Source organism: Lepidochelys olivacea (assembly GCF_965140295.1).
Source record: "Lepidochelys olivacea isolate rLepOli2 genome assembly, chromosome: 27".
Lineage (NCBI taxonomy): Eukaryota > Metazoa > Chordata > Testudines > Cheloniidae > Lepidochelys > Lepidochelys olivacea.
The window spans coordinates 14,211,405-14,238,874 of NC_140437.1; the positions used below are offsets into that span (position 1 = coordinate 14,211,405).

General features: G+C 54.3%; 1 protein-coding gene across 1 annotated transcript in view; it reads right to left on the reverse strand.

Annotated features, from left to right (window-relative positions):
• Positions 1-11,488: 11,488 nt before the first annotated feature.
• The window catches only part of TBKBP1 (TBK1 binding protein 1), a 59,518-nt gene continuing 43,536 nt past the window's right edge, over positions 11,489-27,470 (reverse strand). Inside the window, exons 8-10 of the mRNA XM_084615999.1 lie at positions 16,764-16,882; positions 15,585-16,300; positions 11,489-14,637 (exon numbers count right to left, since the gene is read on the reverse strand). Coding sequence (XP_084472125.1) covers positions 14,509-14,637; positions 15,585-16,300; positions 16,764-16,882 — 964 coding nt within the window. The 3' untranslated portion in view covers positions 11,489-14,508. The remainder of the gene's footprint in view (positions 14,638-15,584; positions 16,301-16,763; positions 16,883-27,470) is intronic.

The following is a 27,470-nucleotide window of genomic DNA, read 5'->3' on the forward strand; positions in this document are numbered from 1 at the left end:
CAGGGGGGTCCACCAAGCAGGGCCAGCATTAGACTTGCTGGGGCCCAGGGAAGAAAACCAAAGGTCCACTGCATGGGGCTGAAGTCCGGGGCCCTGAGCATGGGGCTCCAGGTAAATGCCCGGCTTGCTACCCCCTCACGCCGGCCCTGCCTTTTATAGGCAGGGCAAGTTGTTGCGGCACCCATGGGGTGTGGAGTTTTATTAGCATGTTGGGTGGAGGTTGAGAAGCCCTGTTCCAGATCCTGCCTGCTTTTAGGAAAAGTCCAATCCGGAATTCCAGCTCTGAGGCCATTCTCTTCCCCCCGCAAACCGTCCAGCCCAAGGCAGAGTTCGCATTAAATAGTCCTGCAATCACCTGATCGCAGTCACATGCTCGCTGGACTACACCTCCCATCAGCCCCTCCAGACTACGGCCCCCAGAATGCCCTTGCTCTGGGCTGCACAGGGGACCAGAGCCCGGTCTTGCCTTAAAGGGCTAGCGTGCAGCTTGTTCCAAGTGAGGGGCATCAGCTATATACCAGGGCGGTGGGTTGCCCAGCTCTTGCATTTGTTCCGCAGGCCATTGCTGGGGTCCTGCCCGGGAAGGGGGAAAACTGGAGCCACGTTAAGGGGGATGGACAGAGTTGGCCAAGGCCACCCTGCTCTCACAGAACCTCCTCTCTCCAAAGGGTTCAGAGTAACAGCCGTGTCAGTCTGTATTCGCAAAAAGAAAAGGAGGACTTGTGGCACCTTAGAGACTAACCACTTTATTTGAGCATAAGCTACAAAAGCTCATGCTCAAATAAATTGGTTAGTCTCTAAGGTGCCACAAGTCCTCCTTTTCTTTTCTCCAAAGGGTGCAGTCCCAGCCATCCATGGGGGCCAATAGTTCATTTCTAATGGCCAGTCACACCCAAGGGCAATATGACACCAGCGACCCTCTTCTCCAGGGGCTGGAGACAAGTCAATGCCTTCCCCCTGGGCAGAGCAAAACACCCCATGTTCCTCCAAAGGTGCAGCTCAGCAGATGGCACCTCCCCGCCCCCCCTTTATAGCAGGTCAATCACAACCCCACCCCGGGCTTGCTTTGGAGGGAGCTCATAGTTAGCTGCATTGCTCAGTGGGTAACACACTGAGCAGCTCAGGAACCCTGGGTGCTCTCCCCAGCTCTGCTGGGTGACCCACAGCAAGTCACGTCCCTGCTCCGTGCCTCAGTTTCCCTGCCCATCTTTTGTCTGTCACAAGCTCTTCATGGCAGGGGGCTCTAGGCCCTACTGTCTTAGAAATAATAGCAGGGTCTGAACCCCACTGGGACTCACCAACCAGCCCTAGCTTTCAGCTGCTACCCCTCTTAGGCTGGGTTTGAACTGGCGCACTAGCTATAAGAAAGTTACTTAGTCCTGATAGCTCTGAGCCAGCCACCCCCCTCCTCAAGGGCTTAGAAAAGGTTCATTTCTGGTGTCAGGCCTTATTCTAGCCAAACTGAGTCCCAGATCCCCCTTGGCTAACCAGGAACTCAATCAGAGAGAGCGATCAGGGAGGCGGGGGAGCAGCACCCTCTTCCTCCAAAGAAGGAATAAACTGATTAACACCTCCCCTCTCCCTCCCAATGCAATCAGCCTCGTGATCTGTGGGGCTGGGCTTTTTTTTTTCTCTCCTCGGAGCATGTACCAGCCACTAATGAAGTTCTAATTATCCCGGCGAAGTGATTTCCATTAGCACCTCTGATTCACAAGGCCTGGGCCCTAAAGAAAAACTTCATTAACGCAGCTCTCACCTGCCTCCGGAGGCTGCAAGGTGTTGGCTGGTGGGAGGAAAAAATCCTGCCGTCAATCTGCCTTGATGCCACATGAGGCTCAGCTGATGGTTCAGCCGGGACCGACTATAGCATACTATGAACAGTAATGTAGTGGGGGGTCTTTGAGTTCAGTGGGAGGCAAGAGGTCAGCCAAGCTGATCAGGACGGGGCCTTCTGAGTCTCTGAGTCAGGCCCCTACAAGCTCTTGAGGCTCTGTGTTGCAAGGGTATTTGGAGGCCAGATGTGTTAAAGAGAGGGCGGTACTCCGACGATGGGCGTATGGAGAGTGTTCACAGCCAAGGGGGTGCTAGTGGGGAAAGGGAGGGGGATCCCCTGGACTGGAGGATAGACCGACGGCCGATCGACCACAGGAGCGGGCTGCTTTGTAAATTCCCCCCACGCGCGCACACACAGTTCATAGAATCATAGACTCTCAGGGCTGGAAGGGACCTCAGGAGGCCATCTAGTCCAACCCCCTGCTCACTGCAGGACCGATCCCCAATATTTGCCCCGGATCCCTAAATGGCCCCCTCAAGGATTGAACTCACAACCCTGGGTTTAGCAGGCCAGTGCTCCAACCACGGAGCTCTCCCTCCCCCAAAGGAGACAGCGTCCCACGCAAGGGCAGGCAGGTTGTGCTCGCACCGTGCTTGGACCAGCACTGAGAAGGAGTCCAGCCTGGGATCCTGCGCGGCCTGGCAGAGGCCTCTACATCCTTTCTCACAGCACCTTTTCCCTCTCACAGCAGGAGGCGCTAGCGGAGAACCAGCTGGGCTTCCCTCTTAAAGGGACAGTACACCCCATCCCTGGTCCTCCTGGGGTGGAGGGTGGAGGGGTCTCCTTGTTGCAGAGTCACACAGAGAGATGGGCGATGGAGCGATCGGCTTTTTGTGGTCGTTCAGGGGAGAGGTGCAGGCGGCAAGAGGCCGAGGACTCGCCAAGCCTCCAGCTGGCGGCAGGGCAAGGGCAGGCCAGCCACACCAGTGGGAGAGTAAAGAAGCTGTCATGGCTGCCCCGAGCAGACTGCAGACCCGTGCACCAGGGAGCAGCATCCGGCCTAGGAGCAGAGGAGCCAAGCAGCCTTACGTTTGGAGAAGGCCACGTGGCCACACGTGTAGCCGGGGGTGAGCGCAGACAGGCCCGCAAGCTGCAGGTTTCCCGGCAGAGGGGCCAGGTCCGAAGGGGCCTCTCCCGGCTGCGGGAGGAACGATGCTGGCTGGCCGGCCTCGAGAATCGGCAGCGTTAAGTGGAGCTATCCCATGGAGCTGTCCTGCAGGACTTGTCTGGTGGGGCACAAGGACTCTCCCCAGTTAACCAACCCAAACAGACGGGGAGCTTGTCTGTTTCGGCCCTGCCTGGGGCAGCCCGATGGGGTGCATGCTGCCAGCCGCACCCTGCACTTTAATAGTGCGCCGCCGGTCCGTAGCACCGGCCAGATGGGGATCTCAAAGCTCTTCCTCAACTTTAAGGAGCTCACCCAACACCCCTCAGAGGCAGCTCCACACTAAACCATTGGACAGAGGGAGGCACGGGGCAGTGGAGTGATCTGACTGAGGTCGTAAGCGAGTGAGTGACAGAGCCAGGAACAGAACCCAGGCGTCCTGACTCCCCGGGGGGGTGGGGGGGGGAGGTCCAGCCCTGCTGTGGTGCATGCATTTGTGCCTCCCCTATTCAGAAACTGCCGGGGGCCAGTTCAACCCCGACGTGCAACTAATTTTGCTTCCGAGCCTCGGAGGAGGCGTTGCAGAGATACAGGATGCTAGGGTGCAGACCGGTCCCGGCCACGCCCCTCCCTCCTCTAGCCCACCCATGCCCCCGAACCGCTCCGCCCCCTGCACTCTGGGGCCACTGTGCATCCTGACCAGGCTGTCACAGGGCAGGTCACCAGACAGCTGGGCGGGGGAATCCAGCCTGTGGATCCCCTGGTGATTTTCAGCAGGGGCCCCCTTTGCACCGACTCTGCCTCCCCCTCTGTAAAGGGACCTTAGCGGGATGAAAAAATGGCTCCCCAATACCCCCACCCCCCTGCCGACCACCTAACCACCAGACCACCACGCAGGCTACGGTGATCTCTGTGGCACACATCAGCGCCCCCACCTGGGGAGCTTGCTGATTGAGCCTGCGAGCGCAGGCGGGGCGCCGGAAGCACCGACCCTCCTCGGGAGCTGGCTGAGGAGGCAGGTGCCTGGGTGGCTCGCTGCACGCTCCCCGCTTTCAGCTAGCTCCCCAGCCACGGAGGCGCATTACTTCCAGTGGTTACAGCACAAGCCCCGAGGCCAGCTGGCTTCATGAGCTCGCAGGTGCGGGGGACCCAGCGGCTTTGGGGTTTTTTTTTTCCAAGAGGCGAGCGGTCCGAGGCCCGGCTGACCTGCCCCTCCGCTGAGGCAGCTGGTTGCGGCTGTGCAGAGAAGGTTAATGGTGGCACCTTTCGCTCTGGCTGTGATCAAAGCAGGCATGCTGCAGAGCACAGGGGAAGGAACTGCAGACTGTAATTAGCACAGTGTGATTAGCACATCTGTTGGCTGCCCTCTTGGCTGAGGCATCGGGGCTGACCCAGGGATCACCAGACCTAGGAGCATGAGCTGCTGTGGCTTGAGCTAGAAGGCAGGATGACGGGGGGGAGCTAAAATAGATTCCTATCCTCAGTGGGTCGGCACCGAGCGGGGAAATAAAGCAACGCAGCCAGAGGAAACATCTGCCTTTTCAATCCCACCTCCTAACCATAGCCTCTGTGGTCTTCCCATTGTGCGGCCAACCTCTAGGGGACGAGCTTCCTTACCAGAGGCTGGGCTTTTCAACAGAGCCCTAGGGAGCCGGGATACCTCCTTCTCCCAGCCACGGCGGCTGCAGCCATGCTCAGGCCTGACCCGCTGTGCTCGCCGTCGGGGCGCTGGGGCATCACCATGGCTGTGTGTTGTATAGCTAATGAGAGGGGCGTTTGGTAGAATACGTTGGTGCTTTTTTTTGTAAGTGTCCTTTCAGGCGGGGGGAAATACGTCATGTATAGAATTGGGTAGTGTCCCTTTAAATGGTGTGGGAGCCCTCCCTCGCTCTAGCTAGCTATTTGGGCCCCTTTCCCACCTGTCTGAGCACCTCGCAATCTTTCCCATACTGACCTCATAGCCCACTATGAGGCAGGGAAGTGCTATTATCCCCATTGTACAGGGAGGGGAACTGAGGCACAGAGAGGCTAAATGATGTCCCCAAGGTCACACAGGACCTTGCGGTTGGGTCTCCCTGTGTTCTACTGCAGAAGCCACCAGCCCCAAACAGAGAAGCAGGGTGGATATGAGGCCAGGCCCTGCATGTCCGTGAATAGTTTTAGTAGAGTTATTTTGAACCCAGCTGCGTCCATGTGGTTTTCTTGTAGCCTCAGGGCTGGGTTGAGAGCAATGGCCCAGCTCTGAGAAAATGCTTGGAAGTAATTTCAGGGTGCCCCCGCCTAACGTTTTCTCAAGGCGTCTGGAAGGCGCCTTGTTACCCTTCTCCCTCAGCAAGAGATTTGCTGATGCTAAACAGGGAAAGCGTTGCAGGGGCGTAGTCGGCAGGGCCGACACCCAGCTTGCTGGGTGGCTCAGGTTCATGCTACAGACACTGGAAAATTGGATCGTGGCGAGATTCTCCAGTGAGAAGGTGGGAAACAAACCAACAAAGCAAAGGTTCCAAGGTTTTTTCTTGTTTATTTTGGGTGAAGGGAATAGAACAAAGGAAAGCACAGGGTAAACAGAACATCGTGAAGGACAGAATTTTGAGAAGTTGATTGGGGGTGGCTAACAGATCAGGGTGACAGGGAGTTGTCACCCCCACTTTGGCACTGGCAAATCTCTCTCTCACTGAGGCAGGGTGGCTACACAACAAGCTAAGGTTTGGGTGCCACCAAGAAAGTGTCACACCCTATTTCGGATGTCGCCATTAGGGAGCGGTAACCTAGATTGCTTCAGGTTTAGTTGCCTGTTTGCAAAGTTTCTCTCACCAAAGAATAACTAAGCACAGCAGAAGCCTTCTCATGTGGGGTTTGAAAAAAAGACAGAACAAACTGCTGGGGGGAAAGAGTGGAAAGTAGGAGAGTGAGTTTGGGGGGGGGCGGAGGGTGAGAAAACCTGGATTTGTGCTGGAAATGGCCCAACTTGATGATCACTTTAGATAAGCTATACCAGCAGGACAGTGGGGTGGGAGGAGGTATTGTTTCATGATCTCTGTGTGTATATAATGTCTGCTGCAGTTTCCACGGTATGCATCCAATGAAGTGAGCTGTAGCTCACGAAAGCTCATGCTCAACTAAATTGGTTAGTCTCTAAGGTGCCACAAGTCCTCCTTTTCTTTTATCCACATGATGCTCTGTTTTGCAAAGGGCTCAAGGCCGGACTTACAACTGCTCAGCATCCAGAATCGGGGCCAGTGTTTCAGAAGAGCTCAGCTCCCCTTTAAGCACTGAGGGGGCAGTTTTCTAATGCACCAAAGGCTCTGTTAACGCTACACTGAGGGGTGCGATTGCAGCTTTTGTAGTCAGACCCGGGCTAGTTGCCCGAGCACTGCCTACCCAGGAGCCTGGGCAGGAACTTGGGTGGCTAGCCCAGGCTGCCATGACTTCACTGCTCTTGGTATTTGAGCTAGCTGAAGTAAAGCTAGCTCCTGTATCTACCTTCCCACTGCCGTGTAGACAGACCCTACGCCAGTTAGGAGCATAAGTCCCATTGACTTTCCATCTGACCAAACCGGAGTAAGAGCCAGATTTTCAATTTTCAAGTCACGACTCGAGCTGGTCAAAATGCAGAACTCCCATTCTGTGGGAAATTCTAACTTTTCCTTTCATCCCGAATCAGAATGAAAAGTGGAAATTTCCAAATGCCCTGCAACCCAAAATTCACCATTTTGTTCAGACCGCATCCAGGAGTTCGCTTCTGTTTGTAATTACTGCTCAGGCATTGTTCCTACAGAAGAAACATTTATTAACCCATTAGGTATTTCCATCTTCCTGTGGTCCCTTCGGACTTACTTGGATGCTACCAACCTGCTCACTCCAAAGCCCACTGAAGTCAATGGAGTCTCTAAATTGGCTGCAGTAGACTTTGGCTAAGCTTGATATTATTATGGACCAGGGTTGAAAGCCTCAAGAGTTTTCACATTGAATTCAACAGCACAAGGCTTCCGCCCAGATCCCCAGCTGGTGTAAATCAGTGTCTTTGCATTGATGTCAAGGCAGCAACACCGATTTATACTAGCTGGGGATGTAGTCCATTGACTTAAATAGGGCTACGTTGGTTCACACCAGCTGTGGATCTGGCTTTCTCTCTCCATGCTCTTTCATCAGGCATATTCTCTCCTCCATTGCCTCTATTTCGCTTGGTATTTTGCTTACCAAACATCTTGTTTGCTACACGCTTCCTCTGTGGTTTCAACCACTATGTGCTTTGTAGCCTCATATCTCTCCTGGTCTTGGGGCTTGTGTTTTATGCTTATCTCCTCTTCAGTTGCAGACCAGAGTGCTTTCTTCTCCCCAGAAGAGTTCAGGAATTCATTTGCACCAGACATAGCCCTGTGGGTTCAGATTCTGAAGGCTGGAACCCTTCCTGCCCCCCCGGACTAGGTTTTCAACACTCTTTCCAAAAAATATGCCCGCCCAATTGGCAATCCATTTTGAACTGCTGCATCCCTGCAGGTACCACAGCTATTTGTTTCCTGAAACCAGGTAGCTGGGGCCGGACTTACCTGATTAGTGGTCAGCCTCTCCTCTTTGCACCTTAAAAGGCCAAAGCATGGGGCTGTCAATAGGGCACTGGCGAAGAGTCAAGGCACCTGGGTGCTATCTACTGTGGGATTTTAGGCAAGTCCTTCTCCAGCCTGGGCCTCTGTCCCCCTCCCACCCTTTGTCAGTCTTGTCTATTTAGACTGTAAGCATTTGGGGGCCAGAGACTCGCTCTTACTGTGTGTTGTACCCACACCTGGTATCCTGAGGCCCTGATCTCCACCCCCACCTTTAGCTGCTACTGTGATACAAAAAATAATAATATCCCTGCTTGGAAGTGGATAAACTCATAGGTAACTACCCCGATGACCACGCTTCAGTCTTGAAAAGCAGCAGTGATTTACGATGGATCTAGCTGCATTTCTTAAAGCATCCTGAATTAACCCCGAGCACCAAAAAAGTGACATGTTGCAGTTCTCCCAATAAACTCCAGGGGGCACTGCCATGCCCTGATTCAGCCCCATTCTCCCCCGCACCCGCCATGGGGAGTGGGGTTCCATTGAAGGGGCTGGAAAAGCCAGGCTGTGTAACGTGGGAGGGGGAACTCTACCGACCGGCAGCTTTTCCCGTCATTGACTTCAGTGGGCTTTGGATCAATGCCTCACACTAGTATAGAAGTGAGATCAGGAGGAGCGGGGGGAGCGTGTGGAGTAGTCAGCATGTTTCCCATGGATTTTATTTACCGTGTCACCCCCCCCCCCCCGGCCAGGGATGCGAAAGGTATCAATCCAGCGGTGGGGGCGCATGGCAGGGTCGGGGCTGGAGGAGGTAACGCAGGGAACATTCTCACACAGGCTTCCCACCTAACTGCCTGGGGACTTGCATAGCTTTTGCTTTTGATTGTCCTATTTCCCTCCCACCCCCTGTGGTTCTAATCTTACTGTTGTGAAAACACCACAGTAAATCTGAAACAATCCAGCTATGATATGAATCAGGCTCTGTAGAGCCCGGTTACGAGGTCACTTCAACTCATTCACCTTCCCTGGCCAGCAATACTAACATCAGGTCTTTGTAGTGGTGAAAGCACAAGCTGGTCCATTCCCCAGCACTGGGTGAAAGGAAAGTGGTGCGGATTCAATCCCCACCTCTGCCACGCACCTGCTGTGTGAGCTTGAGCCTCATTTCTGTGCCCCTGGTTCCCACACCCACACCAAGACTGGTCTGCCAGGTTCTTTCATAGATACTAAGGTCAGACGGGACCATTATGATCATCTAGTCTGACCTCCTGCACAACGCAGGCCACAGAATTTCACCCACCCACTCCTGCGAAAAGCCTCTCACCTATGTCTGAGCTATTGAAGTCCTCAAATCGTGGTTTAAAGACTTCAAGGTGCAGAGAATCCTCCAGCAAGTGACCCGTGCCCCATGCTACAGAGGAAGGCAAAAATTCCTTCCTGACCCCAAATATGGCAATCAGCTAAACCCTGAGCATATGGGCAAGGTTCACCAGCCAGATACTACAGAAAATTCTTTCCTGGGTAACTCAGATCCCTCCCCATCTAACATCCCATCACAGGCCATTAGGCTTATTTACCATGAATATTTAATTACCACAATCATGTTATCCCATCATACCATCTCCTCCATAAACTTATCAAGTTTAATCTTAAAGCCAGATAGATCTTTTGCCCCCACTGCTTCCCTTGGAAGGCTATTCCAAAACTTCACTCCTCTGATGGTTAGAAACCTTCGTCTAATTTCAAGTCTAAACTTCCTGGTGGCCAGTTTATATCCATTTGTTCTTGTGTCCACATTGGTACTGCACTTAAATAATTCCTCTCCCGCTCCGGTATTTATCCCTCTGATATGTTTATAGAGAGCAATCCTATCTTTCCCATGATCCACGACACTTCCAAGCAGGGAGGTTATTAGGCTACATCTACATTTAAACTGCCACATCGGCGCCGCTGTTGCGTGTCAATGTAGACACCATTACAGCACTGGGAGAAGCTAGCGCTGTCTGCATCGGGGTTTAGGTCACATCCCGCAGCGACATAGCTGCGTCTAGCTCCGTGTAGACCCGGCCTTATTGTCTGCATGAGGGTGGTACCCGAGATCAGGGTTCTGGTGTTGTGCTAAGGCGGAAAATTTCAATGTTGCTGAACATTTTTTGATTTTCTCTGGTGGAAAACTGCAAAGAGGGAGCCCCTGGAAGACTCTTGTCAGTTTCACTTTCCCCCAGCAGGCGGCCTGTGAAATCGACAACAGCCTTCCCAGCAAGCCTCTGGGATGCCAAAAGATTCCATTGTGGTTCTCCCCATACAGATTTTAATCTGGAAATCCCTCCCTTCCTGCAAAAAAAATTTCACATTTTTGACTTTTCATTAGGGACAGAAAATAAAAAAAAAAAAAAAAGTCAACTTTTTCTCAGGAAGGGATTTCCATTTTCTAGCCCGCTCTTGCTCAGTCCCGGAGACCATCAGAGTCACCCCACTCTAACATAGCCGAGACAGCCCCTCACGGACCAGCTGTTCTCACACGGTGAATCAGGTTCCAGCCCACCCAGCTGAAGCCTGATCCAGCACTCACAGACATCTGTGGAGTTAGTAGTTTGACACCAGTGTAAGCCGGGAGCGAATCAGACCCATTCCCTACCCCTCTCCCTGGGAGACGTGCTGTCAGGGATATAATTTCACTGCCAGCTAGAGATGAGCTTAAGCTGTGATCGTGAAAAGGAGAGGCGGGGAGGGAGGGGGATGGAACAAACAATTTATCTGTTAAGGGGTGGCTCACTCTTATCAGAAGTTTGGGAAGCACTTCACTCCTTGCCAGAGCTGAAAGTAGTACCCAGGAGTGCCCAGCTCTGTCCATTAGACCACATGCCCTCGCCCCCACAAGTTAGAAATAGAACCCAGGAGTCCTGGCACCCATTCTTCTGTTCTAACCACTAGACCACACTCCCTCCAAAAGCCAGGAATAGAACCCAGGAGTCCTGACTCCCAATCCTCTACTCCAAGTACTAGACCAACGTTTTGTCCCTGGCCAAGCAGATTATGTTATCCTGGGGAATTTAACTGCAAAAGCGAACGAGCCAGCCCTGACCCACAGAGCCCAAAAGAGAAGAGATTTTGGCTGCCAATTGACGCTTCAGTCTATAGGTAACTTTTATTTGACTTATTCTGTTTCACAGAGCACAGGATCTCTTCAAAGAGAACATACACAAAAGGAAGATACGTACAGACCAATGTCTCTCCACGTTCTCCTGAGCTGGGGATCTCAGGGGCCCGTGTTCGTTGGCGGGCCGTATCGAGAGGGGTCAGTCAAGAGCATGCAGCACAGAACGATGACTGACAGGCCGCTTGGATCTCCCGATTGGGTGCTCGGTTGGGAGAGGAGCGGAGATTATACCACATCACGTATTTCTGCTTTGGATCGTGGGACTAGAACGGGGGGATTGAAGTAACAGGCCCGGAGCAGCCTACAATAAACGACACACTGAGAGCTCTCTGCAGGCCACGCATGGGGAAGGGGTAGCTCTGGGCTCTTCAGACAGAGCCGTGCATTGTCGCATCAGGCTTTGCGCCACAATGCAGAATGCATCAGACCCCTACAGACGGACCTGGGCAGCTCAGCCCCATCTTGCTTCTCCATCCTTTCTGCTTCTCGTTGGCTCTGAGGTAGATTTCATGTGGATGTGGGACAAGTGGTGTCAGTAGTGGGGAAATTAAATTGCTCACGGGCACTTCTCTAGCCCTTGACTCCTCCCCCCTGTGCTGGCCCCTCCCCCAACCTTAAAGTGACATGACTTCAATATGGCTGGAATCCTCCGCCTGCTGAAAATGCTTGTCTTGTCTGTTTCAGAGTAACAGCCGTGTTACTCTGTATTCGCAAAAAGAAAAGGAGGACTTGTGGCACCTTAGAGACTAACCAATTTATTTGAGCATAAGCGTTCGTGAGCTACAGCTCACTTCATCGGATGCACTTTCCACAGTATGCATCCGATGAAGTGAGCTGTAGCTCACGAACGCTTATGCTCAAATAAATTGGTTAGCCTCTAAGGTGCCACAAGTCCTCCTTTTCTTTTTGTCTTGTCTGTGACATCCACAGCTTGTGGGCGAGCGTGTGTTACCAGAGTATGGAAAGGAGTGATGCATCAGCCAAGGAGGATGGGGCCAGCTCCTCTGTCAGTGTAAATCGGTGCAGAGGGGCTACATCCATTTATGCCAGCTGGCCTTCCAAGGAGACTCAAGCCCTTTCAGCCCCCGCCGACTTCAGTGGGACTTGAGGGTGCTCAGAGCCTGCTTGGAATTTTTCTGCAATCTCGCAGGATTGGGCCCTTTTTTGCCCAATGCCACGACTTCCAGCCCCAGATGCAGCGTGACATGAGATATGGGGGGGACAGCCATGAGTGGCGGGGTGTCATCCCCACCTCCCCAGAATGCACAAAACTGGTTTGAATGCATTTTCCCAAAGGCCCGCGTCCCCGCTAGACTCAGGCACCTTACCCAGGGGCACCGGCGTCAGCCCTGCTTGGAAGCGTCTGGAATTGCTCTCTGATTCATAGGCTTTGGGTACGTCTACGCTGTGATTAAACGCCCGGGGCTCAGGTGACTCGGGCTCGCGGGGATCAGGCTGCAGGGCTATGAGACTGCACTGTAAATGTCTGGGGTTAGGCTGGAGCCTGCGACCCCACAAGGGTCCCTACAGTTTTATAGCCCAAGCCCGAGTCAGATGACATGGGCCAGCTACTGGAGTTTAACTGCAGTGGAGACATGCCCATTAAGGCCAGAAGGGACCAATATGATCCAAGCTCCTGCATGGATCCACCCCTGGGTGGCTTGTGCGTCAGGTACACGTAACGCAGGCCAGAGCGCCGCACCCCGTGATGTCCACATCAAGCCCATCAGTCAATTCATGGTCCTATAATTTTGGCATCCATCCACCCTGGATGGCCAGCACCATCAGTCGGTAACGCACCCCTCGGCCACCCAGCATGTGGGGCCAGAGGCTAGTCATCACTTTGGCCAGCCCCTAGGGTCACCCGAGCTGCAGGTTGGCCCTGCTCTGATCCCTGTTAAACCACAAGCCCTTCTTATGGCAGTTTGGAACCCTCTAACTTCCTGGGGTCTCGCAGTTCCATGGATGAACCCCACAATCCAGGGCTCAACTACCCGTGGAGTTGTTCCATTTGTGGATCCTCGTATTCCAGCCTTGTCCCCGGTCAATGGTGAAACTAAACAGGAACGGGGCACGCTTGTTGTGGAATAAAAGGGTCCATACATGGGGGTTAATCAGGAACAGCTAATGCACTTTCCATTTACACTGTGCTTTAGTCCGCATTAACTTTCAAGTGTGGACAAGCCCTCCCCATCTGAGAGTTTCCTCAGACAAGGAGCTCGGGATTCCCCTTGGGCCCAGAGAATCCTCACCCTAAGTAAACCAATTTCACACCACACCCACTCCCCAGAACAATTTGAGAGTGGGGCCCAAACCCTGCATCTGAATACCCCTTGAAATGCCAGCGATCTAGTCGCTCCAGATTAACTGTTAATGGTTTGGGCCCATCTCTAGGCAGAGCATTGGGGTGGAAAGGGCCGGAGGGCAAACGCCACCTCCCAGCCCACAGCGCTGCCAACAGCGAGCGAGAGTCTCTTCCTTCCCTTCCCCGCCCCAGAGTTTGGACGAATGACACCAGCCGAGGATCTGGCCCAGAGGAACAGCCGATGCCTACCCAGAGACGCACTGCTATGGCTGCTAGTTTCATCAGCGCCCTGGTGAATGATGAAGGAGTGGGGGTTTGCCCAGCACAAAAAATATCTCTGGGTCCCGCTAGGAAATGTGGGATACTCCCAAAAGATCTTCACTGTACGGGCACTTCTGATGAATGAATGACTCCATGAAGTTCCACTGAGACAGTCCCCGGGGTACGGGCAGGGGGAAATGAGGGCAGCTGGCCAGTCTGAATGGGTTTGTCGCAGATCAGTACAATGCAAAGATGCTTGGTAAGGCCGGAGAGAGACAGTGGGTCTTGGACCCACGCAGGTGACCGCTGTGGAATTAACATGATGCCATCACGACAGTGTCACATGCCATCACGAGACTGCGGGCAAGGTGAGGGCGTGACCACTATGTGGGACACAGAGGGTATTCTTGATACACGGTAACTAGCTACTCAAAGCAACGTGTCAGGATGAAGGAGGAGTAAACGGTACATCAAAGAGAATATAAATACACTAGGGACATAGCTGGGCTCCACCAGAGTCAAAGTCAAAAGCAGCCATTGACTTTGCAGAGATCAGGATACGGCCCCTAGCCGACATTAAGTTCAGTGCAATATTATAGGATGTCCATGCTACACCTCTAGAAAGTGGGTTTTGTTTCTCAACAGCGTCACTGAGAGAAAGGGCGGGGACGGATTTTAATGGAAAGATGCTTGAACTAGCAGCCAAAGGCCAAGGCAGGTTGGTTTGAAAGCTCTCAGGGGCCAACAGTGACCAAAGCTGAAGAGAACCAACCGCCCTGTAACAATTAAACCCCTGGGGAGAGGGGAGAGACTCAAACTGCACTGAGATTCCCGCAGACAGGTGCATGGAAACTCTGTGCCTCTCACCGCAGCAGCTTTCAGAGTGAGGGGTGGAATCCATCCTCCATCAATCCTCCCTGAGATCATCCAGAGAAACCAAATGGCACAGCAAGAGCTGTAAAGGAAGAAGCAGTAAAAGGCAAGCGACACCCTCTGTAAGAAGCCACTACTAACTGTTCTGCCCCTCCCCAGTACCTGGACCGGAGCATTCCCCCGGCTGACACAAGGAGTACTGCAGATCCTGCCATTCCCGGGGGCGGGGAGGGGAGGGAAAAAGAAACCCACTTAAAACCAAGGTGAGGGGAAGAGCGAGAGGTGAGTCTCTTACAGTTCAGTCTTTCCTGCAGGTACTGAAGACTTGGAGGTATTTAGGGAGGCGTGTTGCTCCCCGTGTTTTCATGCAGCATCCAAAGGGGGCCAGGGCTGTAAGGAAGTCGTGATGAGGAGGAAGGAGGAGGAGCCTCAGATCTTACTGTTCTCCAGGTGCGAATCAATGTGCTTTATCAAAGCATCGTCCGGGTAGCCGATAGGGAACGCCAGCTGGCAGAGGGGGCAGCTTCGGATGTCAGAATCCACCGTCTCCATCAGCAGCTGCGGGGCGAGAGGGGGCAAAAAATGACTTTTCTGCTTAAAGGAGAGTCCCAGGTACCTCCCCAGAGAGCTGAGGGGCCAGAAGCCCAGCTGATGTCAATGGAGCAGCCCCAATTCACACCAGCCGGGGATCCACCCTGCTGGGTCTAAGTGCGCTGCCCAGGTCTTCCCTTTGAACTGCCTTCTGCCCCCAGGAGACTGTTCTGCAGCCCCCAGGTCTCCCCCTCAGCAGGCTTTGCTGGGATCTTCAGCCTGAATTCCCCCCTCATTAATTTCAGGCCACTCCTTGGGGGGTTACACCCCACCCTCCCCCTCCTGGCAGCCTTCAAGGACGCAGAGACATAGGTGTCAGCTCCCCTCAGCCACCACTCAGCCAAACTAGTTATGCTGGGCTGGCGGAGGAAAATCCCCCTTGTAACAGGAGCTACCTAGTGGGATTCACTAGAGGATGCCTCTCCCAGCACTTGCTGTCCACCGCTGGGGTCCACCAGGCAGAGCTCAGATTAAGGTTGGGAGCCAAAGTTCCCCACATTTCTTATCTGGTTACAGGCTTTCATGGGGCCTCCAGCACCACGGTAACCAACTGCCTCAGCCACGGACTGGATTGATCCTCACAGCCCCCCCCCTCCCCGGTTTACTGATGGGGAAACTGAGGCACACAGTGGTTAAGTGACTTTCCCAAGGTCACGCAGCTCGGCAGCAGCAGAGCCAGGAATGGAACGCAGCTCTCCCCGTCCTTAGCCACAGGACCACCACTCCTCTTCCTCCCTGCGTCCTACATTCTGGTTCAGACCCATTGCTGAGAAACGGGGACACACGTCCCCGAGTCCAGGGGTGAGGGCCGGGGGTTCGGCAAGGCCGGCCCAGACCAGGCCTGGAGGTGGCGCTGCTGCGAAGAAGCTCGCAGCGGGACAATGGGTTAGGCAGTAACCGGGGCTAGCGCTTACGTTGATCGACGGCCAGGACTGCGCGTGCTCGGCCCTGGAGTAGGAGGCAGCTGTCCGGTGCGCGGCGGGGTCAGGGATGGGGAAGCCGGCACAAAAAGAGGCACAGCGGGTGGCTCCCGCCTCGGGACTGGGGGGGCTGGGAACGGTCCACTCATCTTCGTCGGAGGACTGCTTCTCGAAGCGCAGGTGCTCCTCGAAGGCGTCTCTGGCGCCCCCGGCCCCGCCGATGTAAACCTCGCCGTAGGGACGGTGCTTTGGCAGCGTGGAGGCTTCGGGCTGCAGCCACAGGGAGTGGCCCTGCCGGTACACGGCAGCGTCGCTCACCTCCGAGTAGCTGCGGCGCCCCTGGAAGCTGGCTTTGATGTGGTGGCTTGGGGGCTTCGAGTACCCCAGATCCATCACGTTCCTCTCGCTGGCGGGGGGCGCCCGGTGCTGGGAGGCGGGGGACGGGCAGGAGGGGGCCGGGGAGCGGCGCTGCTGGGCGGGGGACTGGCTCGGGGGGGGCGCCGGGGAGCGGCGCTGCTGGGCAGGGGACTGGCTCGGGGGGGGCGCCGGGGAGCGGCGCTGCTGGGCAGGGGACTGGCTCGGGGGGACGGGAGACCGCCGCTGCAGCGCAGGAGACTGGCACGGGGGGACCGGGGACCGGCCTTGCTGAGCCGGGGACGGGCAGGGCGGCGCCGGGGAGCGGCGCTGCGAGAGCGGGGAGTGCCTCTGGCCTGCAAAGCAATGGGACAAAAGACAAGCAAGTCAGCAAGGGGACACACACACACCCCCCGCCCGCCAGTGTGCAGCACAGACAGCAGTGCCCTGGGGGCGGTATGCTGGGCAGGGACCAGCTCAGCCTACGTGGGGCACAGGGACCATCTTGATCAGGGAAAGAGGCCAAGGGTGGAATCCAGGAGCCATCTCCCCTTCCGCCCCTAGAGGGCGACCCTCTGGGCCTGAGGCGCACAGGAGGGGTAGCAGGGACGTCCCAGGGAGGGGCTCGTCCCCCCAGGGGTGACAGCCTGACCTCGGGGCTCTCCATCCTTCCCCAGCCCCTCTCCCCTTTCGGATCCCAAACTCCGGGCCCCTCTGGTCAAGGGGGATGGTGCCGATCTCCCTTTGGAGACCTCCCCCGCCGGGAACCGAACCCGCTGCCCCGGCGTGCAAACCCCTCGCCCCCGGGAACGTGCTCACCGCCGTTGATGGGCTGCTCCTGCAGCAGCGTTCGGAGGATCTGGCTCTGCAGGGAGCTGAGGGTCCTCAGCTGGTACAGCTCCTCGGTCAGCTCGGTGTAGGCCAGTGCCAGGTTGACTCTAACACAGGGCAGACAGCAGGGCAAGGCGTAAAGCAACCCCGTAGGAGACGGCCCAGCTCGGGAACAGGGAGAGGCCCCCCACTCCCAGCTCTGCTGAGCCGCTGCACCCCCATGACTGCGAGGGGCAACTGCAGGGGCAAATCATAGCCAACTGCCCTGGGAAAAGGGGATAGCTGCTGGACCCTGCTAGCAGAGGGGCTCCTGGGAGTCTAGGGAAGGCCCCGTGAGAGCTCTGGGGGTCTGTCTGATCTCCCCCCAGGACCTGCGACCCTATAGGCTGAGTGAAGCACGTTAACACAGATCATCAGAACAAGGTGAGAACAAAACGAGCGGAGGCCGCGGCTCATCACACCAACCAGCCATCGCTAACCTGTCTGTACCCAGCTGATCTCTCTTGCCCTATACGTGGATTGTACGCTTTTTGGAGCGGAGATTGACTTTTTGTTCTGGGTTTGACCAGCCCCTAGCTCAGCGGGGTCCTGGTCCACTCCCAGGCAGTACCATAACCCACATTATATATCATAGTACAGGATAGGGCCGGACAAAAGGAGACAGCAGTTTTTTCAGCCCCGGAACTCAGCTCCCTTTACAAACTGAGACCGGGGCTCTAAGGAAGTCGAGCGACTTGCCCAAGGTCACCTAGTGAGCCAAGGATGGAACCCAGGCATCCTGGCTTTCCAAACAAAACAAACAAACAAACAAACAAGGCAACAGATAAATGACGACTTTTTCCTCCCGCCGGGCTGCCGGCTCCATCAATGCCTTTCCCGCGGCCCTGCCAAAGTCGTCAACACGTGGAAGTCTCCCCAACAACTTCCGCGTCGCCTTTAAAAAAAAAAACAGATTTGCTATGTTGATGTGAAGGGAGAACCTGTCTCATGAGGTTACCGAGGGGCTGTCACGCCGAGCACGAGAGAGCAGCCGCGTTAAGCTGAGTGACTGTGACACCGAGGGGACCTGGGAGATGCCTCACGTAACAGCAGCGGACAGGTCCCCCACTCTCGCCGTTCCCTTTCCCCCGCCCACCACCCCTAAAGAATCGGGGGTTGTATTCACTCCGTTGTTCACAGGACACATCCCCCTGGAAGCGGGCCATTGCTTGTTCTGACGTGCGGCCGGCGGGAGTGACGGGCGACAAAACGAAGGGCCCCGAAGGATCCGACTCGAAGGATTTTGTGAACAATGGGCACGACGCTCACCCAGAGGAGCCCCTTGTGAGCCCGAGAAGGCAGCAGAGCAGAGCCCTGGCCAGCAGCGCCGGGGTTCCTCCGTCTATAGCTCTCCTCCGTCAGACACCGCAGCAGCTACACCTCCTGGAGCTCCCCGGTGTCCGGAAACTCACGTGCTCCCCTGTTCTTCTAGGAACTCGCCATCGATCCCAGCTGGTGCCCAGTCCCTAGCCAGTCTCGCGGAGAGAGCCCTGAGCCCGGGCCTTGCCGTGGGCACGGATCGCTCGGGACAAAAAGCCAGCCCTGATGTTTCCTAAAGGAGGCCGGTCACACACGCTCCTGCCCAGAGGTGGACGCCTTTGGGATCCATAAAAAGCCTGCGGCCCCTCAGTCTGGGGGAGGGATCGCTTTGTGGCTGTGCTGTCAGAGCTATGGCTGGTGCGCTAGGTGTTACGAGGCCCCTCCCAGCAGCGGAGCCCGCTCCTCTGGCCCCACCAGGGTCAGCTCACGAGAGCAGCAGCAGCCCCCTCCTCCCCCAGCCAAGCCTCCCATTGATTTCAACAGGCGCTGGAGTCAGGCCCTTAATAACCTCATTAAGGGACCACTGATCCCACCGCTGGCAGCAGCAGTCTCTGGGGCCTTGGTCATGTCACTTAACCTTTCCACCTTCCCTTCCCTTCTGCAAAATGAGGAAACTAACCCCCTGCCTGCAGCAGGACAAGGCAACATCATTGTCCCCATTCAGCAGAGGGGGGCTCCGAGATTCGCTGCTGTGGAGACGTACCCCTTGTCAACTTGCCCCATGTCACAGAGCGAACCAGTGGCAGAGCTGGGAATCCATCCCCTAAAGCCATCCCTACTCTCTAAGCAAGGGGGTGACCACGGTGCGTCGGAGCCTGTGACATGCAGCAGGACAGAGATGGGCTCAATAACTCTTTTGCAGGCTCACTCTGAAGAGGCAGTGGGCTGGATGTGAATGAGAGACCCGCGAATAATAAATAATCGTCACCCCTAGCTCTTCTCATCCCTAGATCTCCAAGCACTTCACAGAGGAGGTCAGGTTCATTCTCCCCATTGTACAGCCTGGGAAACTGAGTCTCGGAGTGCCCAAAGGCACCCAGCAGCCAAGCCAAGAAGAGAACCCGGGTCTCCAGGATCCCCACTCCACAGCTTCACAACTTCTAAAGTCAGCAGGGACCACCTGGCTTGACGTCCTCTCCAACATCATCTGGCTTGACGTCCTCTCCAACATCAGCCACAGGACTTCTCCGAAGTCCCAGTCACTCCAACCGCTAGGCCACGCTGCAGTGGAAGGCAAGGTGAGGTGGAGAGGGGATTTCTAGGCTGGCTGATCTCACACAGGCAAGGCAGTCGCCAGCACCTTGTTCTCGCTCCCTGAGGCCCGAACAGCCGCCAGGATGCCCGACTTTCGCCCGCCGCCCCATGAATATTTCAGACCTGAAATACTGTGGCCGTTTGGAGCCCGTGTTTTAGCACAGGGGAACCTGCCATTCCCTCGGTCTTCTGCTGCCTTCCAAAACAAAACCCCCCAACCCAGCCCACCAGGCCCTGCTGGGGCGGGGGGGGGTCCCACATTGGCAAGGGCAGGGGAGCTGGTTAGAAAAAGCACTGCCCTGAGTATAACCTCCCTTCCTCCAAAATAACCTTCTGCCCCTCAGAGATCAAAGAGTGGAAACTTCCTTCTCCAGTTCAATCACTAGCAATGCAAATCAACCAAAAGACAGGCCAGGCATGGCAAAGCAGGACTCTCCCCTGCCGTCCCCCACCGCTGCCTGGCACGCTGTGGCAGACATAACAGACTGGCGCCGTTCCAAGCCATGGCACCGGGATTTTGGCCTCGCAAACGTGAACCGTTTCCTGTAAGGGGAGGCGAAGGCCGGGGCTGAGAGTGGAGACACATGTCGGTGGCGGCCGAGGAGAGTTGTGTGAGGTTTGTGCTTCTGAAGACAGGAAAAGTGAGTGTTTCAAATAAAGGCTGGTTAAGAAGAAAAGCCCCCCCCCCACACACAGGGTGTGTGGCTGCAAGTGGGTTAGGCAACATGCTCACAAAGCGGAGGTTTATTTTAGAAGCAAGAGCGAAAAGAAAAAAAAAATCCCCCACCGCCTAACCAGGGTGACCAACCTCTCGGGGGGCCCATTCGGTGCAGGCGGCTCAGGAAAGGCGTGTGGTTCTTGAGCCTGCGAGATGGGTGCCACACCTCCAGCGACTCGCGGGGCGATGCCCAGAAGTTGTGCAGGGAGGGAGTTGCCGCGCCTCCTTCCCGTCTTCCCCCCTCGCCGGCTTTCAGCAGGAGCGTTCAGCTGCCGATTGAGGGCGGGGATAGGTGAGCCCCGCCTGGGCGAGGGGTCCCCAGAGCCCCTGGGCCTGGGGGACACAGCCCCCAGTATTCAGCTTATTGCAGTGGCCCAAGAAACATCACCCCCGCTTCCTTCCAGCGCCCCAGGCTCCCCGCTGGGCCTCTCGCCAAGTGGACTCTTCCTGCCGGTTACCACCCCGAGGCACGCACTTCCTCCCCGAACACCCCATCCTACGTGGACGCTGTTCTTCCTCTGCCCAGTCCCCGGATAGACCTCGGGAGCCAATCTGGCTTTCAGCGACCCCCATACAAACTCAGCGCTTTCTCTGGATTTGCACTGGGGTAGTTCAGCCCTGGACGTCTCGCTGACTGGCCGCTACAATGGGCCTGCGTCATCACTGGGCCCTGATCCATCCCCAATTCTCCTCTGCATCCTTGCCCCTGTGACTGATCCTCCCGCTCTCAGCTGGGTGCCTACATTTGCCCTCTTTTGAAACAGCCCCCCTCCCCCCCGCCGGCAACACCCAGCCCTATGGCCGACCCCAAGCCCGCCCTGCAGTGACCTTCATGCCCTGTCTCCCCTTGTGCTTGAACCATCTTCCCATCCTACCTTGGTGCCCTACAGGTCCACCTGGGCCCCGTGCAGCCCACTCCCGAAAGCCGCGGTGCACTGCTGCACTGGTTGAAGACACAGGGGCTCAGACCTCCCGCCAAATCAAATCCTGTGCGGTTCTGAGCACCTACTGCAAGCTGCAGAATGCACTCAGCACCTCGCAAGGTCGGCGTCGGGTGCCCTTAACAACGCTCCGTAAATCCTCCTCCTCAAGGACAGCGCTGCCTGCAAAGACCCCCCCAACCGCCCAGGCGAGCGCTAGGGGCAAGTTTCTGAGCCCGAGCTCCCAGCACAGACAAACTCGCATGGAAGGGGGGAGATGGGGATTCAGTTTTCTGGATGACACCTTCCGAGCATCTGCAACCTCTGGATGCGACTGGGAAGGGGGAAAGGTTTCTCCTTTTGAAGGCAGCTAAAGTGGAGCAATCATGCATGAGGTTTCTGCAAGCCATCCAGTGAAGGATTCGTTCTAGCACCGATCAGCGTCAGGCATCTGGATCAAGCTTGGAATGGTTTTAAACCACTGGAAACAAGCAAAAGCCTGGTGCGCCTTAAAAAGATAGCAGGCAAGTGCTGAAACCCTGGCCGGGGGTGTCTAGGTGCTGTGTAGACACACCCTAAATTGGGACTCGGGAGGCTTTGGTTCAAATTCTGGCCATGCCACTGGCTCCTTGATCAAGGAAGGGCCCGATTCTCAAGAGACGAGTGCCCTTAATCCATGTCAGCTCCCGCTCTGGATAATGATACCTTGCTCTGTCTTGTCCATTTAGCTCTTACTAGGAGTATGTACAGCACCTGGCACTGTGCGGCCTCTCTGCACCACTGTAACACATATAATAATGATGAGGCCCTGCAGGATTTATGCCTATTGCATGTTGATTCCTTGTATATTCCATACCAAGGGTCAGGCAGTGGGGGTGAATTACTGGCCTGTGTTGGGATAGAGAGAACCTGGATTTCTGCCTCAGGAGACAATGGGTTTTGAGCCACTTGTAGAAGGCCAGACTCTGTCCTGAAGATGCTCAGATTCAAAGGTACTGCAGCTCCCACCAGGACACCTGTGGCCGGATTTTCCACAGCTCAGCTCCCCGAGCTCCTTCCGGAGCGGTCCCCACCTTGCACTCCTGTTCCTTTCCCCCAGCAAACCAGACGTCGAGCTGAAATTAACAAAGGAACTGCCCAAACCACAGAGCCTGTGAGTGCTCTGGCAGGGAGGAGATCTGTGCACCGAAGGCAACTGGTGGACAGGCTGCTGCATTTTCAGCACCCGCTCGCCAAACTGCCCCACTGGGCTCTGCCCGCCACAGTGGAAGGAAACTTTTCTGTGCACAAGGCGCCATGATTTCTCCACCTCGCCCCAATTTCACAAGGCGCCGTCTATTGATGGCATCACCCCCGGCCACAGCTAATTGCGGCGATGGGGCAGGAGGGGGAATAACATGTTCGCTCACTCCCAGAACAGATGTTAATGGCAGAAAGAAACAGCCCCAAGATCTACTTTTCCACCCCAGACACTTCACAGCCTTTCAGGAAGCCTGACGCAGCAGAAAAGCTGTTTGCAATTAATCTCCTCCCCAACAGGAGTCTTGCATGGAAAACGGAAAATTTCGACAGTTTCTGAATGTGACCCCCCCCACCGCTTCCAAAAATATATTCATTTAAAAATAAAATGGGTGGGTTTTGGTAAGTCACTGAAGACAAGAGATCTCAGACCAAACCCGCCCCGAAAAACCAGCCACCTCCAATCTCTGGATTCATGTCCGGTGACCCGTAGAGGGCGAGGACCATTTGTACTGAGGTAGCGCCTAATTGGAGCCCCACTGCGCCAGGTGCTGTACAGACACATAGTAAGAGACAGTCCCTGCCTCAAAGAGCTGACATTCTAAATAGGCAATCATCCCATTTTAAAGATGGAGGAACTGAGAGAGATCCAGGGACAGATTTGCCAAAGAGGGCAGCCTATTGTGACCCGTCTGTGTCACAACGGCAGCTCTCAGGGCGTTGTTAATTCTCTAGCCCCAAAGGGAAGAGCGGAGGACTTGAAAATCCAGCCCTAAATAACTTAGGTCACAGAGGCAGTCAGGAGCAGAGTTCAGCATTGAACCTCAGTCTTCCGAGTATGAGACTGCTGCCTTAACCACAAGACCATCCCCTTCCAATTGTTTGCTGCTTACAAAAGTACTTGGTGCTTCGCAACAGAATGAAATAGGACATCTCGTTTCCTAGGGCGAGCAGCCAGCAGCACTGTACAACTATAGGAACAGCAGAATGGGGACTAGCACTTCGCTGAGAAGTGGGAGCCAGGGGTCCTGGTTTCTAGTCCCAGCTCCGCTGCTCATTTGTCATGTCAACTTTGGGTGCATTGTTTAACATCTCTCAACTTCAGCTTCTCCCGGGGTCAAATAGGGATGATAATAAATAAGTGATTGGTTTCAGAGGAGCAGCCGGGTTAGTCTGCATTCGCAAAAAGAACAGGAGGACTTGGGGCACCTTAGAGACTAACCATTTTATTTGAGCATGAGCTTTCGTGAGCTGTATGCATTTCGTGAATGCATCCGACGAAGTGAGCTGTAGCTCCCGAAAGCTTATGTTCAAATAAATTGGGTTAGTCTCTAAGGTGCCACAAGTCCCCATTTTCTTTTTGCAAATAAGTAATTGTTACTCATCTCACCGGGGGGTGGGTGAATGAATCCTCATGCAAATTCCCACTGATTGCAGTAAAAGTTCTCAGCCCATTCTGAGTCAGAGCAATGGGCCACTATCTCCTGCCCCTCAGCACTAGCTGCCTATAAACCCCCATACTGAAAAATCACGCAGTAATTTCCCATAAGAGAGATGGTCTTCCTGACCCCAGACAGCTTATGATTCACTCATGCCCTGAAGCATGCGGATTTATTACCCCTATGAAGCATTTACCCTGTGTAACGGAACTGCGGCTATGCTCATTCTCCACGTAAATGGCCAAACTTTTTTTGAATCCTTCTAAGCTCTTGGCTATGATAAATATCCAGAAACAGGAAGTTCCCTGGGTATAAAAACCAAAAAGTTGCATTTCACTGTCCCTGGACATCCCTTGTCCACATATTATAGGAAAGGATAAATAGGAGCGCCTGATCTACCTTCTCTCTTCCATTCTTCATTTTCTCTCTCTCCCTCATGCCTCTTGTTTGTCCTCTCTCTAAATCAAAAAGTCCAAAGCTTTTCATTCTCTTTCCCAGCCTCCGAACCACTGCCATGGACCTTTATACCACTTGTACGTCTGTCCCATTATGGCAGCACCTCAAGGGCTAGCCAAGTTCAGGGACCCATTGTGGTAGGCACCATCTGTATATCTAGCAAGAAAAAGTCCCTGCCCCCAAAGAATTTACCGTGTAAACAGACAAATGGTGAGAGGGCAAACTGAGGCATTGAGCAGGAAAGTGATTTGCCTAAAGTCACACAACTCATTAGTTGCAGAGGTGGGAACAGAACAGAGGTCTCCTAAATCCTAGCCCTATGCACTAGACCACATTGTCTTACTTGAAAAGTGATTTATCCTGGTGTCAAAGTACCTTCACAGGGTGAAAATGCTAGGTGCTAAAGGACTCTAATCTAGGGGAGAAAGACATAAATGGGAACCCTGGCTGGAAGCTGATGCTGGACAAATTCAAATTAGAAATATGGCACCAATGCTTAACAATGAAGGTGATTAACCCTTAGAACAAATTCCCAAGGAGAGTGGTGGATGCTCCATTTCTTGATGTTGTTAGATCAAGACCACATGCTTTCCCAGCAGGTATTTTCCATTGGTGTTTGCAGTGTTGTTGTAGCCGTGTGTGTCCCAGGGTATTAGAGAGACAAGGTGGGGGAGGTGATCCCTACTTTTCAAGATCTAGGGGTCCCAAACATGCCTATCACAATGTATGGTGTACCTCATCTACTGCACTAAACGCCCGAATAACTATGTGGGTGAAACCAGACAATCACTACACTCTCAAATGAACTCACCCAGAAAAAGGACCAAAGACAAAAAACACCCCCATCCCCTGTGGGTGAACCCAAAGTGATCACTCCATAGCTGACCTCTCCGTGCTCATCCTCAAAGGAAACCTGCCCAAACACTCTCAAAAGATGAGCCTGGGAACATAAATTCATAATTTTGCTAGACACTCAATACCATGGCCTGAATAAAGACATATGGTTTATTACAATAAACAATCTGTAACTAACTCACTCCTCCCCTTTTTTTGTCCTACGTCTGCAGAGGTGTTAACTTAGCCACTTCCCCTTGAATGGTCCCTTAGAATATGTGCTAACTACTTGTGCTAAACAATCTGTTCTGTCTTGTATTTAGCTGTGACACTGAGTACCTTTCCCTTTCTGAAGAAGAGCTCTGTGTAAGCTGGAAAGCTGGTCTCTTGGTCCAATAAACGATATCACCTCACCCGCCTTGTCCTCCTGAAAGGTTCGCTTCAGGCTACGTCAACACTATGCACCTTTTAGCGACACAGCTACAGAAGAAAGGTGTGCAGTGTAGCCGCCGTATGTTGGCAGGAGAGAGCTCTCCCGCCAACAAGAAACTTCCACCTCCAAGGAGCAGCGGTAGCTTGGTCGGCAGGAGAGAACGCTGCTCACACAGCCGTTTTTCGTCGGCAAAATTTTTGTCGTTCGGGGGAGTGGTTTTTTTCACACCTCTGAACAACCGAAAATTTGTCATTCCAGTTCCAGTATAGACAAAGCCTTAGAGTCCAGCGATACTCAGACCTCAGGGTTTCAGGAGACAAATTAGTAGTCAACATTACCCAAAAGAGTCACAGTCGTGTGAATTCATTGTGTGTGTGTATATATATATATATATATATATCTCAAATGAAACACACACACACACACACACACTCTCTCTCTCTCGGCAAAATGACTGCCCAAGTATTAGTATTTTATCAACTACAATTGGTTAATAACAGAGGAAAAGCCTCCTGACTGGTTAATAACTTAGATCAGTTATTCATCCGATGAAGTGAGCTGTAGCTCACGAAAGCTTATGCTCAAATAAATTGGTTAGTCTCTAAGGTGCCAAAAGTCCTCCTTTTCTTTTTGCGAATACAGACTAACACGGCTGCTACTCTGAAACCTGACATTAGATCAGTTAATCATTAAATCACAGGGTGTTTTAATATTATGTACTGCAGAGAGCCGCAGGAGATGCATTAAAGAGCTATTTGCAGCTCTGGAAACTCTGTCTGAGTATCTCTGCGTTAGTCAAAAGCCTGGTCGACGCTAGGAAATTTGGCTGGTGTAACATGTCGCTCACACCACTGAGTGGTGCAGTTAAACTGATCCAAGCCCTGGTGTAGACAGCACTAGGTGGACGAGAGAATTCTCCCATCGACCGCCTCTTGGAGAGGCGGATCACTTCCGCCGACGGGGGCATCTCCTTTCAGCGTAGGCAGCGTCTTCACTGACGCATTCTGGCCGCATCGCTGCAGTGTTTTAAGTGTAGACAAGCCCAAAGAAGTTACTGGACTCAACAGAGGGGAATCTGGGTGAAACGTGAGAGCCCGACCCGCCTAGATGACCTCACCATCCCCTCTGCCCCTGAAATCTACGAACTCAGAGGCCACGTCCTCTAAGAAACAATCCCCCACAATCTAGGACACCCGGGCCTCCTGAATACCACAATTCAAGTCACCAGGAGTTCAAGTCAAATTATTTTTTCTCGGATCACGAGACACAAAGCAGCGCACTGCCGCTAAGCTGTGGCAAGTTTCTCAATACAATGATTTGCCCCCCCCCGCACCGCCGTTCTCTCTTTTGCGCACACGGGCAGCATCTCACGGGGTTTGCACGCGGCCGGGCTGAGATGGGAAATCAGGTAGAGGCTGCAGCTGGGCTGGCTCCTACGCGCTTCTTTTTACTCTTTTGTTCTTTTGCTTCTGCTTCCTCCCCCAGTCCCACAAGCCTCAACTCTTTTAATAAAATGCTGTGGTCAGCCCTTCCCCGGCCCCCACTCCTGCACATCCCCCGCCCCCACGCCTCACGCTCTCCGTCAGCAGAGAGCGCAGCGGGGGCCCATGGGTGTGGGTGGCAGAGGCGGGGGAAGAGGGGACAAGATGTTTCGCAAGGAGGTGTGGTCTCATGGGAGCATCTGGGATCCTGGGGGGGGGGGGGCAGAACGGGTCTGCCCGTGCCATTTACACCCTCCTCCAGCTGCAAAATAAAGAGGCGAGATGAAGGGGATCCGGCCCGCCCGCTCTGTGCTCAGGCTGGGCTTGCCAGCAGGGGGTGCCGCAGAGCCTGGCTACTGATCAGCCGCCAAGTGGCTACCACAGTGCTAAGGCCCGTGGTTATAGCAGATTGAAAAAGAGGAGGGGGGCGCTCTCAGGGTGTCGGAGAAGGAGGAGCTCTGCTCACCCAACCCAGGGAGTCATGAAGCTTAAGGCCAGAAGTGATTCCCCAGACCACCTAGTCTGATCTGTGCATCGCAGGCCACCAACACCGGCCAGCCCC